This window comes from Schistocerca serialis, chromosome 12, assembly GCF_023864345.2.
Source record: "Schistocerca serialis cubense isolate TAMUIC-IGC-003099 chromosome 12, iqSchSeri2.2, whole genome shotgun sequence".
Lineage (NCBI taxonomy): Eukaryota > Metazoa > Arthropoda > Insecta > Orthoptera > Acrididae > Schistocerca > Schistocerca serialis.
The window spans coordinates 183,777,431-183,793,762 of NC_064649.1; the positions used below are offsets into that span (position 1 = coordinate 183,777,431).

The 16,332-nt window shown below is 38.0% G+C and overlaps 1 protein-coding gene across 1 annotated transcript in view; it reads right to left on the bottom strand.

Moving 5' to 3' along the window:
- Positions 1-4,689: 4,689 nt before the first annotated feature.
- Positions 4,690-16,332, bottom strand: part of LOC126428234 (molybdenum cofactor biosynthesis protein 1-like) — a 112,342-nt gene continuing 100,699 nt past the window's right edge. Inside the window, exon 6 of the mRNA XM_050090149.1 lies at positions 4,690-4,769. Within this exon, the coding sequence (XP_049946106.1) occupies positions 4,714-4,769 (56 nt within the window). The 3' untranslated portion in view covers positions 4,690-4,713. The remainder of the gene's footprint in view (positions 4,770-16,332) is intronic.

The window sequence follows — 16,332 nt, forward strand, 5'->3', positions numbered from 1 at the left end:
GGAACCACTCAAAGCACAAACTCTTAGAAGATTCACTCTTCTTGTACTTAAGTCGGCATTGTGCCATTTGTATTCTATCCCCATTCAATTTCTGTATTTCATGGTCAATGTTACGGTCCAAGGGATACAGTAAACCTTCACTGGTGAATCGGAATCTATTACTGGTCTCCCAGGAGCCGCTCAAAGCACAAACTCTTAGAAGATTCACTCTTCTTGTACTTAAGTCGGCAGTGTGCCTGTTTTATTCAATCACGATGCAATTTCTGTGTCTCATGGTCAATGTGAAGGTCCAAGAGATTCAGTAAATCTGCACTGGTGCATCGGAATCTAATACTAGTCTCCCAGGAGACGCTCAAACTACAAACTCATAGACATTTCACTGTTCTTGTACTTAAGTCGTAAATGTGCCATTTGTATTCAATCCCAATGCAATTTCTGTGTTACACGGTCACTGTGAAAGTCCAAGGGACACAGTAATCCTGCACTGGTGCATCAGAATCTAATACTGGTCTGCCAGGAGCAGCTCAAAACACAAAATCTTAGAAGTTTCACTCTTCTTGTACTTAAGTCGGCATTGTGAATTTTGTATTCGATCCCGATGCATTTTCTCTGTTTCATGGTCAATGTGAAGGTCCAAGGTTTACAGTAAACCTGCACTGGTGCATTGGAATCTAATACTTTACCCCCAGGAGTCGCTCAAAGCACAAACTCTTTGAAGATTCACTCTTCTTGTACATAAGTCGGCATAGAGCCTATTGTATTCAATCACGATGCAATTTCGGAGTTTCATGGTCAATGTGAACGTCCAAGGGATTCTGCAGACCTGCACTGGTGCATCGCAATCTAATACTGGCCTCCCAGGATCTGTACAAAGCAGAAACTCTTAGAAGATTCACTCTTCTTGTGTTTAAGTCAGCATTCTGCCTTTTGTATTCAGCCCCGATGCAATTTCTGTGTTCCATGTCAATCTGAAAGTCCAAGGGATACAGTAAACCTGCACTGGTGTATATGAATCTAATACTGGTCACCCAGGAGCCACTCAAAGCACAAAATCTTAAAAGATTCACTCTTCTTGTACTTAAGTGGGCATAGTGCCTATTCTATTCAATCCCGATGCAATCTCTGTGTTTCACGGTCAATGTCCTGCAAAGTAGTGTTCCACAGCCCGCACAATCTAGAGAACATACTTGTCCGCCACTAATCCTGTGAGTGACCCAGGTGCAAGACCTGTCCCACAAATCCACCCACCACCTCCTACAGCAGTCCAGTCGCAGGCATCTCCCACCATATAAAAGGCACGATCATGTGCAAAAGCAACCTGTTAAAAATCTGCTATGCTGCAATTACCATAAAATTTTCCATGTAGGGATGACAAGTAACCAACTGTTCACTCGCAGTAATGTCTAGCACCAAACTGTGGCAAACCAGAGACTTCACATTCCAGTTGCCAAGAGGCTGTACACCACTTGAACAACTGCTTCACTAGACATACCATTTGGATATTCCCTTCCAGTGCAAGTTTTTCTGAACTATGCAGGTGGAAATTGTCTCTCCTGCACATCTAGTGCCATCCACCAGACCGAAACCTCTGCTAATTTTTTTCCCACTGTATCACTTTACCTTTTCCCTTCTATCTTCTGTACCCACCAATCTTTTCCCATTCAGACCATTTACTGTCTTCTCCAATCACTCTGCCCCCCCCCCCCCCTGCAGCTACTGCAGGTGTGTACATTTGGGTGTTTGTGTGGTTTCCAAATTAAACCATGTGCATTTTAGATATGTTAGATCCATATACTTTACCTGAAACTAATTCTCTGAGGTACTGAGACTACTGCTTCCTGGCCCAGGGTTTCTATTTTCAGCTAACACAGAAGTATTGTCTACAAACAAAAGTGTATGGGACAGGATATTTACCAGTGAATCATTCACACTGGACACCAAAAAGACTGTTGTGGGGCATGTAGACAACCCCCGAGATGGTGCACCAAGGCTGTGTGACTGCAGGAGCAGACAGCAAAAACTCTACACAAAAGATGGTCCAGCACTTCTCAGAGCTTACAGTCCAAAATTATCAGGCAAGGTGTCCATATTATGCAAATTAATGTAGGATTAACAAGTGACAAATGCAGTTACCAAAACAAATTAAATGATGAGCATGCCATCAGTATTATAGCTCTATAGGAAATGCATTTAGGTGATAATTCAGCAGCTACATGCAAGATTACGCAATATAAAGCAATATCAATACTCCTCTCAATTGTTAGGTGCATCCACAATAAATGAAAAAAGAAACAGCTCTTGGATTATGCTGGCTTAAGCTGTCAGAAAATTAGTGATGTAGAAGTAATTAGGATAAAACTCAAAGGCCTGGCTATTACATCAGTCCACAAATCACCTAACGGAAAGTGTCTGACACTAGTCTTACACACAGCAACTAGACAGCACGTATATGTTTAAGATTTTAATTCCAAAACACAACCCGGAGATACATAAATAGAGACAAAAATAGAGAACCATTGTTCGAATGGATCAACACACAAGAAATTATCTAAGTTTGATGCCAAGGAATTTAAAACGTTTTGGGCAGGCAGATGGAAACTGATACAAAACCTGACCCATCCATCTTTTCCACTGATGAGAACAAATTACCACTGAATCACTCAATAGTAGTACTGAAACATTTTTCAAGGAGTGTACATTGGCTCACAAAAGTTATCATTGGTGCTGAAATATCAGTTACAAAATACATTGATAAACCCTCATGGAAATTTGAAAAAGGTAACTCGATACAATACACCCAGGAAGTGGAGAGCAACCCACACTGGACACCTCAAAAGGCAGAACATTGGGAATTATTGTAGATGTAGCTAAATGGAATATCTGAAGGGTAGTAACAAAATAATGTGTACTAGGATGGGACAAACCTGCCCAAGTCCTCTACAAAGGATACCAAGTGTCTAAATAATGTTTTGATAACATTTTGTATTTAAAAATATGTGTGTGTATAAATTGTTCATGTTGTTGTAAATTTGACAATTTAAGAAATGGTCATGCTTTTGAACAATGTAAGAAATAGGTGTTATGTAAAAGCCAGTGTGCTTTTGTTTGAAACGAAAATGGCTGTGGCGAGTGGAAAAGGTGCGAAAGGCGAATTGGCGTGCTACCTTGAGCAAGTTCGGGAAGTAAGTCACACAGTCTGAAGGCAGCAGTGATTGAGGTAACTCCTTTGTGGAGCAGAAGCTTTGCCTGCAAATTTTCATAAAAATGCCTCGGTTGAAGACTGCAAACAGCTTACAGCATAGCTGCGAGTTGTTGAGCTACTGTATGTAAAACTGAATGAAGCCAAGAAGATAAATTGAGCCCGTACAGCAAGAAACTTGCAGGCCGTAGTGTGGGTAGTGTAGCCATCATAACTGTTCGCCACACCCAAGCCTACAGCCACCAGATAAGATTTTTTTCTATTTTTACCTTTGTACAGCATGAACCATTAATTTAAACTGTGTTTTAATAATCATTCTTGAACTTTACGGAAACTGGCTCACCCTGTTATTTCATCCTAATCATACATCTGTATAGGGTTCCTTCCTGGTGTTTGATTAATCCGAGTGTCCTGTTTTACAGACTTATGAAGTGCCAAGTTAATATAAAGAGGCACCATTTAAATTGCTTTGAGTAAATAATAAAAATGTTTTCTTAACTATTGCAAAGTGTTATGGTTTGCTTACATAAAATTCAATCAGAGTGAAGCCAAGTTACTAGAACCTGTTAGATGGCTATACAGAATTAGTTCAAAGAATAATAGCTTCTGAAAGTAAATTCCACCAAGAAAGAGGTTTTCTTTAAGTGAAATGTTCAGTTAAAAAGTGTGTGCTTTAGTGTCTAAGTATTTAAGTTTCTTGATTATGGAAAGTGCTTTTCTAAAGGTAGTCCCCCCCCACCCCGGCTAATTTTTTTTACCTTCCTTGAAGTAATCTACTGGGTTTTTTCTTTTTTAAAAACATAATGTATAAAGATGTAGCCCAAAATTGTTTAAGTGGGGTAATTTATTTGAAGAGCCAAACTAAACAGTAGCAAGAAAGTAGGCAAAATTCACATTTCTGCTTCTCCAATACTTCACTATTTCATTGCCAGGATAGGTTGGTGACCATTAAGTACATGTTTTAAATCACTAAATGAACTTGGAAATGAGTTGTCCTAGCTTCAGTATATTATTATTCATACTGTGTTCCTATCTAGCCACTGGGTAAGATCTTAGGAAAAGAAGTGAATAGTCCATTAGACGCAACACATGGTAAATCCTGTAAGAAGGATAACTCTATTGATTATCTTTTCCTATAAACAGGACTATCCTTCCATAGTGTATTTTATTTGGAAACTAAACTAAATTTTAGTAAGAGGGTTATACGTGGCAACATAGAGACAGGGTTTCTGTTATTTACGTAAAAGCATACTAATATCATAATGGTAGTGTTATAAGGTCCTATTAATGTGTGGTCATGACATTTGTTAAATGTCTCACCACATTCCTATTGAAACTATTTACTCTTCTTGTAAATAACACCTATGACAATTTTATACAAATGTCCACTAAGACTTTGCTCATCAACTTTCATTTAGGTAACAGCGATCTTTTAGATATATTTAAATCAGTACTGTTAAGAAATACTGACTAGCTTTATTTTCAAGAATCTCAAGTTTAAGTTATACATACTGTTATCCTCCAATAAGAATCATTGGCCGATTCTTCATCTTTGACAGGTTCATCATGCCTGCAATGCAAAACATTATCTTTTGTATTAACAGATGAAATCCAACTTTTTAAATTTAATAAATGCTTATACAAACATAAAGTTTCTTCAAAAAATGTATTTCTGACAACTTCCTGTCACAGATAATTTTCACTGAATGTTGCAACCCAGTTATATTGCTGATGAGAAGCAAATGTTGATCTTTTCCCTCTCTTCCTTCACCATCTCCTGTTTTGTTCACCTTGACATATTTCTACCAAAAAGACTACCGCAATGGATCCACTGCTTATATTTAACACACAGTAAATTCAGTTCAAATATTTCCTTAACACAGGATGTGCATTGACGAGCTTGAATTAATCAGAAAAATATAAACAGATACTAACCGTTCCACAGCTCTTACAAAATACTTGCATTAAGTAATCATCAAAGTTACTTTTTGCACAGCAAGAGGACTAACAGTCAAAATGGTGCTACATGCTACAGGCAGTGCAATACAATTTATTTTACTCAATGCTACAGCAATAAATGTACTTATAAAAATATTCAGACTTAGACTATAATCAAATACAGAGAGAGAAAATATTCTAACTAAAGAGATATAGCAGCCATAGGCAGAAACAAATAAAAAAACTGATACTAATCTTAGCTTTGAGGACCAAAAGTTTCTTCATCTGGAAAACGTAAAAAGAGAAATGAGACTGTTCAAGAATTAAGGATGAAAATTCAGGATCTTGAGTCAAGGAAGATGGACATGATGAAATTCAGTTGCGAAAGAGCAGCAGATGATATAATTTTAAATGCTGAGAAATAAGATCTCTTCAAGAGGAGCCACCAAAAGGTCAAATAAGTGAAGAACAAGCTGAAAATACCGGTAAATGGGCTAAAATGGCGGCAAATAGATAAACGAAACAGAAAGAAAGTGCTGAAGAACAGGCAACCAAACAACAACAACAACAACAACAACAACAATAATAACAGCACATTGTAGCAATATATAATAGCAGTCCCACAACATCTGGAGGAAGATTTTCCACTAACAGAGCAATAAATTCATGAAGCCATCATATCTTCCAAAACTTCAAAGCAACAAATGAAGACTCCACTACAGCAAAATTATTGAAATAGTCAGAACACACAAATGATCTACAACTGCTGTTTGAGAACATTTGGAAAGCTGAAGAGATTATGGAAAGCATTAATCCACAGCTATGAAAAAAAGGGGACACACAAAATGTCAAAAATGGCAGAGATGCCTCACTTCTGCCAGTGGTATACAAAATATTATCAAAAATTCTATGGACAGAGTTGTAGAAACTTTAGACAAATAACTGGGAGAATCTCGAGGAGCTCTAGAAAGGGAAGACCCTGCACAGAGCAGATGTTTATTAGAAAATCGATAATCCTCCACAGACTGCTAATAACCAAACCTATAATAGTATCATGTATTGGTTTCAAGAAAACATTTGATTTGGTAGGCAGAGAAACTATAGGTAAAATCATCAAAGAATTTTGTGTTAAAGCAAACATAATCCTCAAAACAATAGCAAATAGGATGACTGAAGCTAAATTTATGGGAGAAGTATCTCAACCATTTGAAATAAAAACTGGTGTTAGACAAGGGGACAGTTTATCACCTTTACTGTAACACTGCATTCTAGAAAAAATAGAAAGTATCTGGAATTTGGAGAAAAAAAAATCACAAAATTGAACCAATAATTTTAGGACGAATAACAAGTGGAATTAAGGTAAACTGCCTGGCTTCTGCAGATGATTCTGATATACTTTCAAAAAATCTGACAGACAGTTATTGAAAGAAATCTTTTGGAAGAAATAGCAAAGAGAGCTGGTCCCAAAATTTCAGCTGAAAAAACAACATTGATGACAATTTCAAACAATGCATCAACATTCTTAGAAAAACAAAAATGTAAAATAGCATTAGTAAGTAAATTTAAATATATTGGACAAACTGTACAACAAAATGGACTAGAAGAATTAACAGTAGATGCAAGAGTCAGCAAACTGGAGAGAGCAAATCGTTTGACAAAGGATATTTACAACAAGAAATGCACAACTAAAAAAAACAAAACTAAAACACTACCCCACAGTGGTATGACCAGGATGTTTATATGGATGAGGATGCCTAATGATGAACTATAAGCTGGACAGAACAGAGGATCCTCAAAGGAGGATTATTAGAAAATAATGGTTGCAATACAAGCTACAGATGGCTGGAAAATGAGAAGTAATGAGGAGATCTACAAAAATTTTGAGAAAATATCAGAAGTAATGGCTAAAAGAAGATTAATCTTTTTTTAGAGACCTATACTGAATGAGTAGTTCTGGAAGAAGGAATCAATGATAGCATGGATTACAGAAATAAGAAAGAAACAACATCAAACAATCAGAAATAATAGAAAGAAACCTTTTTACAGATAAAATACTGAATTTAAAAGGATCATCACCTCTCCAAGATCAAAATTAATTTCATCCCTCTCAATAAGACCGTGAAAACCGGAAATAAAATTCATAAATATGATATTGCGAAGCTCAAAATCAATCAAAACATATTGGAACAATGCCACCAGTAACTGACAGTTGAATCCCATAAATGGGCAGACATTGCCTCCATGATCCAACAAGCAGCTAATACTACAATCCTGACAGCTAAAAAGAGGAATCAGGAATGAGGTTTGTGGCGAGGTGGTGGCCCAAACAGCAAGTGCATGGAAAAAGTGGAACTCTACCAGGAGACCTGATGATTTTGATATATTCCATGAAGTTCGAAAATATGCAGCCAGAACTCTATGAAGGTCTAAGCAATTGCATGAGAAACCGCAGTTAGAACAGATCGATCAGCGTTTCCAGATAAACAATGTCAGAGACTTCTATCAGACGTTCAAATCGAATTTGAAAGGATACCAAGCCCCTAGTTTTTGTTTTAGAGACGAAAATGGAAAGCTCAGTGTTGTGTACATAGTTCCGCATATTCAGCGCGTACACAAATTTCCCACTAGAGTGCGCCCCGCTAAGCACAACAGCGCAGGCGCAGCGCTCGTCCATCTCCGCACTATGACATGGCGCTCCCATAGAGACGGACCAAATTCTGCTTCCGCTGATCCACTTATTAATATGTAGCGCAGCCAATGAGATTTCTGCTAACATAGAACATTTTCTCCTTGCGCATAACACTCGCGCAGTGATACATGAACGTGCGAGGTATTATAACGAGTGTAAAGACCTTCGATCAGTCAGTCTGCATTTGTCTGCACCAGTCTGTACCAGTCTGCATTAGTCTGTACCAGTCTGCATTAGTCTGTACCAGTCTGTCGAGTTCTACAATTGTCTGTACCAGTCCATAGTCAAGATTCAGTCTGCGCCTAATAAGATTACCATATTCCTGTACATAGCCATGAAGATAAATGTATAGACACTTTTGTCAAGTATCTGAGATATATGTGAGAATAAGATTAACGTACCAATCCCAAAGAACTTCAGATTGTCAATTGTAAATAGCATCCAGAACCAAGTTAAGTAATTTTTATATTTGTTATTATTTTAATAAATGTGTGTGAAAATTAATCAAGTTCTGTTTAAAGTTGGTCACCGTCAATCTGCTACTCTAAGCGTGCAAGTGGCATTTCTATCATCTGACCTAATGGCAGAAGATAAACACACCATGATAAGACCACGAGACATATTGCTGACACTCGCTTACTTCGTTAGAGCAACAAGTCAAATAATCTGATGGTGTGTGTACTGAAGGTCTTACAGTACGCACACCACACTCGGCCTGACCAACAAAGAAAACTGCAAGATCATGTCTTGTTACTTTGAAAACCTACTTAATTGTGATGAACCAAAAGAAAGATTCCGTGTATGTGCCCCAATCCACAAACTACCCCTCATCTCCATCTAGTAAAGAGGAGACCAAAGAGATCATCAACAACTTTAAGTATAATAAGGCAGCTGGAGAGGATTCAATAGTGGTGGAACTACTGAAGCTGGCAAATAATGAAACTCTAGATATACTAGTCCAACTTTTTGAGGAGATCTGGAGAGCTGGGATGATACCAACTGAATGGCAGTCAGCTTTAATCCATCGTCTACACAAAAAAGGTGATAAATTGAATGTCAATAACTATAGGGGTACCTCATTAGTATCTGTTCCATATAAGATTCTCTCCAAAGTGATACAGAATAGAATAGAAGGTCATTGTAACCAACTGATTGGGGACTATCAAGCTGGTTTCCGAAAGGGCGATTCTTGCGCAGAACAGATCTTTAGCCTGAAGAACATCATCAGGTCCAAAAAACTGGAAGAAATAACTATGTGGTCATGTTTGTTGATTTTCAAAAAGTATATAACTCCATCGACTGACAGGCATTAATGAATATTTTGGAAAAGTTTGGGATGGATAATACATCAAGAAAGCTGATCAAACAAACTCTTACTAACACAGTGTCAAAAATTAAATTTATGGGTGAGGTATCTGAACCCTTTACAACCAGAACGGACATAAGACGAGGAGATGGACTATACCTCTCCTTTTCAATTGTGTCTTGGAAAAGGTCATTCGAGAGTGGAGAAAGTTATTAGCCCAAGAAGAAACAAATGAAGAGTGGTTCAGACTTGGTCCTAAGAACAAAGGGGTGTGCATTGACTGCTTAGATTTTGCGGCTGCCCTGGCCATTTTTGCTAACAACATAGAGTCAGCAGTCAACAAGATAAATAGGCTGTCAGAAATTGCTGAAAAAAGTTAGACTCCAGATCTCTATTCAAAAGACAAAATATATGATGAACATGTGTAACGGACCTGAATGGATGATAACCAACCTGGGAAAAAATCGGATGAGTTAAGAATTTCAGGTATCTCGGTGAAGTCATCCACCAGGAGAATGGATTAAAAGAAGAAGCAATTGTCGGGATGAGGAAGTTAGACCAAGCATACCAACTGACAAAGAATACTTATAACAAAAAGTCTATGAGTATATGGGCCAAGTTCCAACATTATAATACAGTTGTAAAACCTGAGGGCTTATAAGCATCCAAAACTTTGACCACGAATAGACAAGGTCAAGCTGAGCGGCTGGAAAAGCGTGAGTGTAGGATATTAAGGAAAATCCTAAGGTAATAGATGGGTCGATGGACAATGGCGAATGAGAGCAAATGAGGACTCGTGCAGCAAGACAGAACCTATCACAGCAGCCATTACGAAGAAATGATTGTTATTTTATGGTCATCTCATGAAAATGGATGGTGATCGACTAACAAAAAGAATACAGAGTTTCATCCTATCTAAGAAAACGAGGCCGAGATGGTTCAAAGAATGTGAAAAAGATCTTAAGCAGATTGGTGTCTCAGAGAGAAATTCCTGAAAGGAACAAATTTAGAAGATTGGTGACCAACTACCAAGGTTTTAACATGGCATCAACATCCGAAAGACAGTGAGGACCATTATCTGAAGGGCATAAAAAGGCACTTCTTGGAGGGACTCAGAAGATACTGGCAGGAAGTCAAAGTTGGAGCAAGTACAAGACCTGGACACTAGAGTGAAGTCGGTTGTTACCACGCAGTCCATAGAGACTCACCTCGATAAAAAAAAAAAATAAATAAAAATAAAAGGCTTTCGATGCAGAAGAAATAGGGGATTGAGAACAACACAAATAGAATAAAGGGGGAAAACATGAGGAGGAGATGGACGAGTACTGGAAAAACAGGAGATGACAAGAAAAGAAGAAGAAGTGAAGTTATTACATGATGAGAGATGGTGATTGGATTTGATTTGATTCAGTTTTCGTTACATACACCGAAAAAATGAGATGATTCTCGAGGGTGTGGAACATGTCAGAATGTATAACACAAAACATTTTAATATAATGAATACTACCCTGATCATTTGTCACGAGATTGTCAAAATAGGTGAATACAATACAGTAAACTGGAAAAGCTAATATTTACAGAATTAATACGCTGTCAGAATGAAACATTGTTATGCACTATTAATAAATTTAGCATACACAAAATACCTAATATTGACTGTTGCAACCAAGTGCTGTCAAAACTTAAATCTAACATATTTATACTTACGCTGGCCTAACAGTCTCTGTTAGGATATTCATCTATAGAGTAGAAGGCATTGCCTATCAAAAAGTCATTCAAACTCTGTTTAAACTGTGCTTGATCTGAAACCAAGTTTTTAATGGTTGCTGGTAAATTATTGAAAATGTGTGTTCCTGAATATTGGACCCCCTTTTGGACCAACATAAGTGATTTTAGGTCTTTATGTAGATTTTTCTTATTCCTAGTATTGATAATATGTATTGAGCTATTTGTTGGAAATATAGATATATAACTTGCAACAAATTTCATTAAGGAGTAAGTATACTGAGAAGCAATGGTTGGAATTCAAAGTTCCTCGAATAGGTTCTACACGATGTTCTTCAAAGACTGATCCCAGATACTCCATTGCACCATTCACCAAACCTGATAACCCCGAGCTGTCAGTAACAAAAATTAAGTGTTGCTTAAGAGATTTACAACACTACATGCACTTGTTACCAAAGTCTCATTTACTTTTAGAGCTATCTGTTCCACTTCCTTTTTGGCCCCACTTCTCTCTGTCTTCACTATATCCCATACAGTTCTTATTTTGTTGCCCGATACAATTATCTTTTTCTCTTAATAAAGCTACTTCGATTTCTGGATTACTTGATTCAATATTTTGCAGTATTCTTTGTAATGCATTACAATGCTAATATCAGAAATGTTCCTAGATAGTAGATACAGTCTCCTTTTTGCCCCACATGATATCTTTATTCCTTGTGTAATCCATGGTTTATCTTTTGACTTTTCTGTGTGATTTGAGTTACCTTTAGGGGAAAACAATTTTCAAAAGAGGAGGTAACTTTATTAATAAATGCTTTGTATTTTCCATTTGAGTCAGGTAAACATCTCTACAGTTCATGTCTTTGAGCAATTTCCTGAATTCCTCAATTTCTGGCTTATTTATTATCCTCCTGTACTCAGATTTAATATTTTTTTATCCTGACAAGTTTCAACATTTAACACAAGATGCTGCACGTCGTGATCAGGTAGTCCATTTACTATTGGTTTTGTGATATGACTTTTTTCCCCTAGATTTGTTCATAAAGATATTATCAATAGCAGTCTCAGAGCATTTACATATCCCAGCTGCAAAGTTCACAATAGGAACTAAATTGAATGATGGTGTTAAAAACACCAGCAACCACTATTTCCTCTTTTTTTTTTTTTTTTTTTTTTTTTTTTTTTTTTTTTTTTTTTTTTTTTTTTACACACAAGCCATTCCTTTCGCTTTGTGAAATGAAGCACTGCCTAGTTCCAAAACACAGGACTACTATGACAAGGTGAAATGTTCTCAGAGTGCTACATGTATGATAGTAAATGTAATCCGCACTATAGTTGTTTTCTGAGTAGTTATGCTGTGTGTGTTTCATTCAATCAGATGAAATGGAATAAAATCATCAATTTATTTATTTTGGCTCTTTATCACCAAGATACATTCAATGTTGGTTGAGGTTTATCTTTTGAATTCACTCCAGTGTAGATTGTCAAAATTTTATCAGTTGTCAAAGTACTTGTAACACAGTTTCCGAATTTACTGCCATCCAGGGAAGTCTCCAACTCAAATTATTCTCAGAGACTGAGAGCTGGCTGAAGCCCAGAGTAGAAAGCTCTGACATATTTAGTGATTAATGGAATGTATATCGGAAAGGCAGGTTAGACACTGTAGGAGAGGAAGTGTCCATTGTCTCTATTGAGGTCAAAGCTGATTGTGACAGTGAAGTTATCTGGTTGCCTATAACAAGTCTATGTGAAATCACGTTAATTAATGGATGTTTTAATCAGCCACCCGGTTCTGCTATGACAGTTTTGGAGCCATTCAAAGAAAGTCTACAGACAGTAGCATGTAAATACCTAGATCATGCAATACTGGTTGGAGGTGAATTTAGCCTACTGAGTATAGATGGTAGCCTATGCCTTTATTACAGGGGGTGCAGTCAATCTTGTGAAGCACTTTTGAATGTGGTTTTCGAAAATTGTCTTGAGCACCTAGTTTGGCACGCCACATGCAATGGAAATATCTTAGACCTTGTAGTTACAAACAGGCCAGATATCATCAATGACTTCAGCATAGAGATGGGGATTAATAATCATGATAACATCATAACAACTAAGGTTTCAAAAATTAATAAATCAGTCAAGAAGGCTAGGAAAATGTTCATGCCAGAAAGAGCAGATAAGCAGATGTTAGCATCTCACTTAGACAGAACTGACATCACTTAGATCCATTAAGATGGACGTAGAGAGATTATGGTCAAAGCTTAAATAGTTCGTGAATTGCACTCTCAACAAGTCTGTACCTAGTAAACGAATTATGGATGCAAAACAGCCACTGTGGTTTAACAATGAAATTCAGAAAATACTGAGGAAGGAAAAGCTACTGCACTCTTAGTTCAAAAGAGAATGCCAAATGCCAACAAGGAAAGGTTACTACCACTGTCATACCTCAGCAAAAGATCTGGCTGAGAAGCAGGGGAAATTATTGTCCTATGTAAAATCACTAAGTGAGTCAAAGTTTTCCATCAAGTCACTTGACCAGTCTGGTGTGGCAGTAGGAGATAAATGTTTTAAATTTTGCATTCAAGAAATCATTCATGCAAGAGAATCATATAAACATACCGTCATTTGACAATAGCACAAAGACACCTAACAACAATCACCACAAGAGGCCAGCGCTAGCACAAGTTGTTCACATGATATTCGTTGGACTGTTGCCTGTAAACACGTGCCATGTCAGTGCTCTTGGAAGAGAGCTGTGGCAGTGACACGGCTCTGTTGTTGTTCCTGTGTAGTGATCTGCAAAGACGTGACAGTACAGGGGGGGGGGGGGGGTCGAGATTCAAGCAGTGATTAATTACTTCATAAAGAAAGGTATGAAAGTGAAGGACATTCATGCCGATTTCCAGAATACACCAGGGGAATCTGCTCCTTTGTCTTCAACTGTTGCCAAGTGGATAAATGAATTTAAATTTGGTCAGGAGAGCTTAGATGATGATCATCCATGAATAGGTCAGCCAAGATGAGTCACTACTCTAGAAATCATTGCAAAAGTGCGCATAATGATCAAGGAGGATCACCAATTTAGAGGGCATGAAATTGCTCACGCTTGCCAGATGTATCTGAAAGGTATTCACAAGATGGGTGCCGCGACTCTTGACGCTGGGTCAAAAACGCATGAGAATGGACATATCACAACAATGTTTGGCCTGTTTTAGGAGAAACAAACAAGATCTTTTGTGCTGGTTTGTGACCACGAAGAAACTTTGGTTTACTACTATACCCCAGAGACAATGTTGTTGTTGTGGTCTTCAGTCCTGAGACTGGTTTGATGCAGCTCTCCATGCTACTCTATCCTGCGCAAGCTTCTTCATCTCCCAGTACCTACCGCAACCTACATCCTTCTGAATCTGCTTAGTGTACTGATCTCTTGGTCTCCCTCTATGATTTTTACCCTCCACACTGCCCTCCAATGCTAAATTTGTGATCCCTTGATGCCTCAAAACATGTCCTATCAACCGATCCCTTCTTCTAGTCAAGTTGTGCCACAAACTTCTCTTCTCCCCAATCCTATTCAATACCTCCTCATTAGTTACGTGATCTACCCACCTTATCTTCAGCATTCTTCTGTAGCACCACATTTCGAAAGCTTCTATTCTCTTCTTGTCCAAACTGGTTATCGTCCATGTTTCACTTCCATACATGGCTACACTCCATACAAATACTTTCAGAAACGACTTCCTGACACTTAAATCTATACTCGATGTTAACAAATTTCTCTTCTTCAGAAACGATTTCCTTGCCATTGCCAGTCTACATTTTATATCCTCTCTACTTCGACCATCATCAGTTATTTTACTCCCTAAATAGCAAAACTCCTTTACTACTTTAAGTGTCTCATTTCCTAATCTAATCCCCTCAGCATCACCCGATTTAATTTGACTACATTCCATTATCCTCGTTTTGCTTTTGTTGATGTTCATCTTATATCCTCCTTTCAAGACACTGTCCATTCTGTTCAACTGCTCTTCCAAGTCATTTGCTGTCTCTGACAGAATTACAATGTCATCGGCGAACCTCAAAGTTTTTATTTCTTCTCCATGAATTTTAATACCTACTCCGAATTTTTCTTTTGTTTCCTTTACTGCTTGCTCAATATACAGATTGAATAACATCGGGGAGAGGCTACAACCCTGTCTCACTCCTTTCCCAACCACTGCTTCCCTTTCATGGCCCTCGACTCTTATAACTGCCATCTGGTTTCTGTACAAATTGTTAATAGCCTTTCGCTCCTTGTATTTTACCCCTGCCACCTTCAGAATTTGAAAGAGAGTATTCCAGTCAACATTGTCAAAAGCTTTCTCTAAGTCTACAAATGCTAGAAACGTAGGTTTGCCTTTTCTTAATCTTTCTTCTAAGATAAGTCGTAAGGTTAGTATTGCCTCACGTGTTCCAACATTTCTACGGAATCCAAACTGATCTTCCCCGAGGTCCGCTTCTACCAGTTTTTCCATTCGCCTGTAAAGAATTTGCGTTAGTATTTTGCAGCTGTGACTTATTAAACTGATAATTCGGTAATTTTCACATCTGTCAACACCTGCTTTCTTTGGGATTGGAATTATTATATTCTTCTTGAAGTCTGAGGGTATTTAGCCTGTCTCATACATCTTGCTCACCAGATGGTAGAGTTTTGTCAGGACTGGCTCTCCCAAGGCCATCAGTAGTTCTAATGGAACGTTGTCTACTCCCGGGGCCTTGTTTCGACTCAGGTCTTTCAGTGCTCTGTCAAACTCTTCACGCAGTATCTTATCTCCCATTTCATCTTCAGCTACATCCTCTTCCATTTCCATAATATTGTCCTCGAGTACATCGCCCTTGTATAAACCCTCTATATACTCCTTCCACCTTTCTGCCTTCCCTTCTTTGCTTAGAACTGGGTTGCCATCTGAGCTCTTGATATTCATACAAGTGGTTCTCTTCTCTCCAAAGGTCTCTTTAATTTTCCTGTAGGCAGTATCTATCTTACCCCTAGTGAGCCAAGCCTCTACATCCTTACATTTGTCCTCTAGCCATCCCTGCTTAGCCATTTTGCACTTCCTGTCGATCTCATTTTTGAGACGTTTGTATTCCTTTTTGCCTGCTTCATTTACTGCATTTTTATATTTTCTCCTCTCATCAATTAAATTCAATATTTCTTCTGTTACCCAAGGGTTTCTATTAGCCCTCGTCTTTTTACCTACTTGATCCTCTGCAGCCTTCACTACTTCATCCCTCAGAGCTACCCATTCTTCTTCTACTGTATTTATTTCCCCCATTCCTGTCAATTGTTCCCTTATGCTCTCCCTGAAACTCTCTACAACCTCTGGTTCTTTCAGTTTATCCTGGTCCCATCTCCTTAAATTCCCACCTTTTTGCAGTTTCTTCAGTTTCAATCTGCAGTTCATAACCAATAGATTGTGGTCAGAATCCACATCTGCCCCT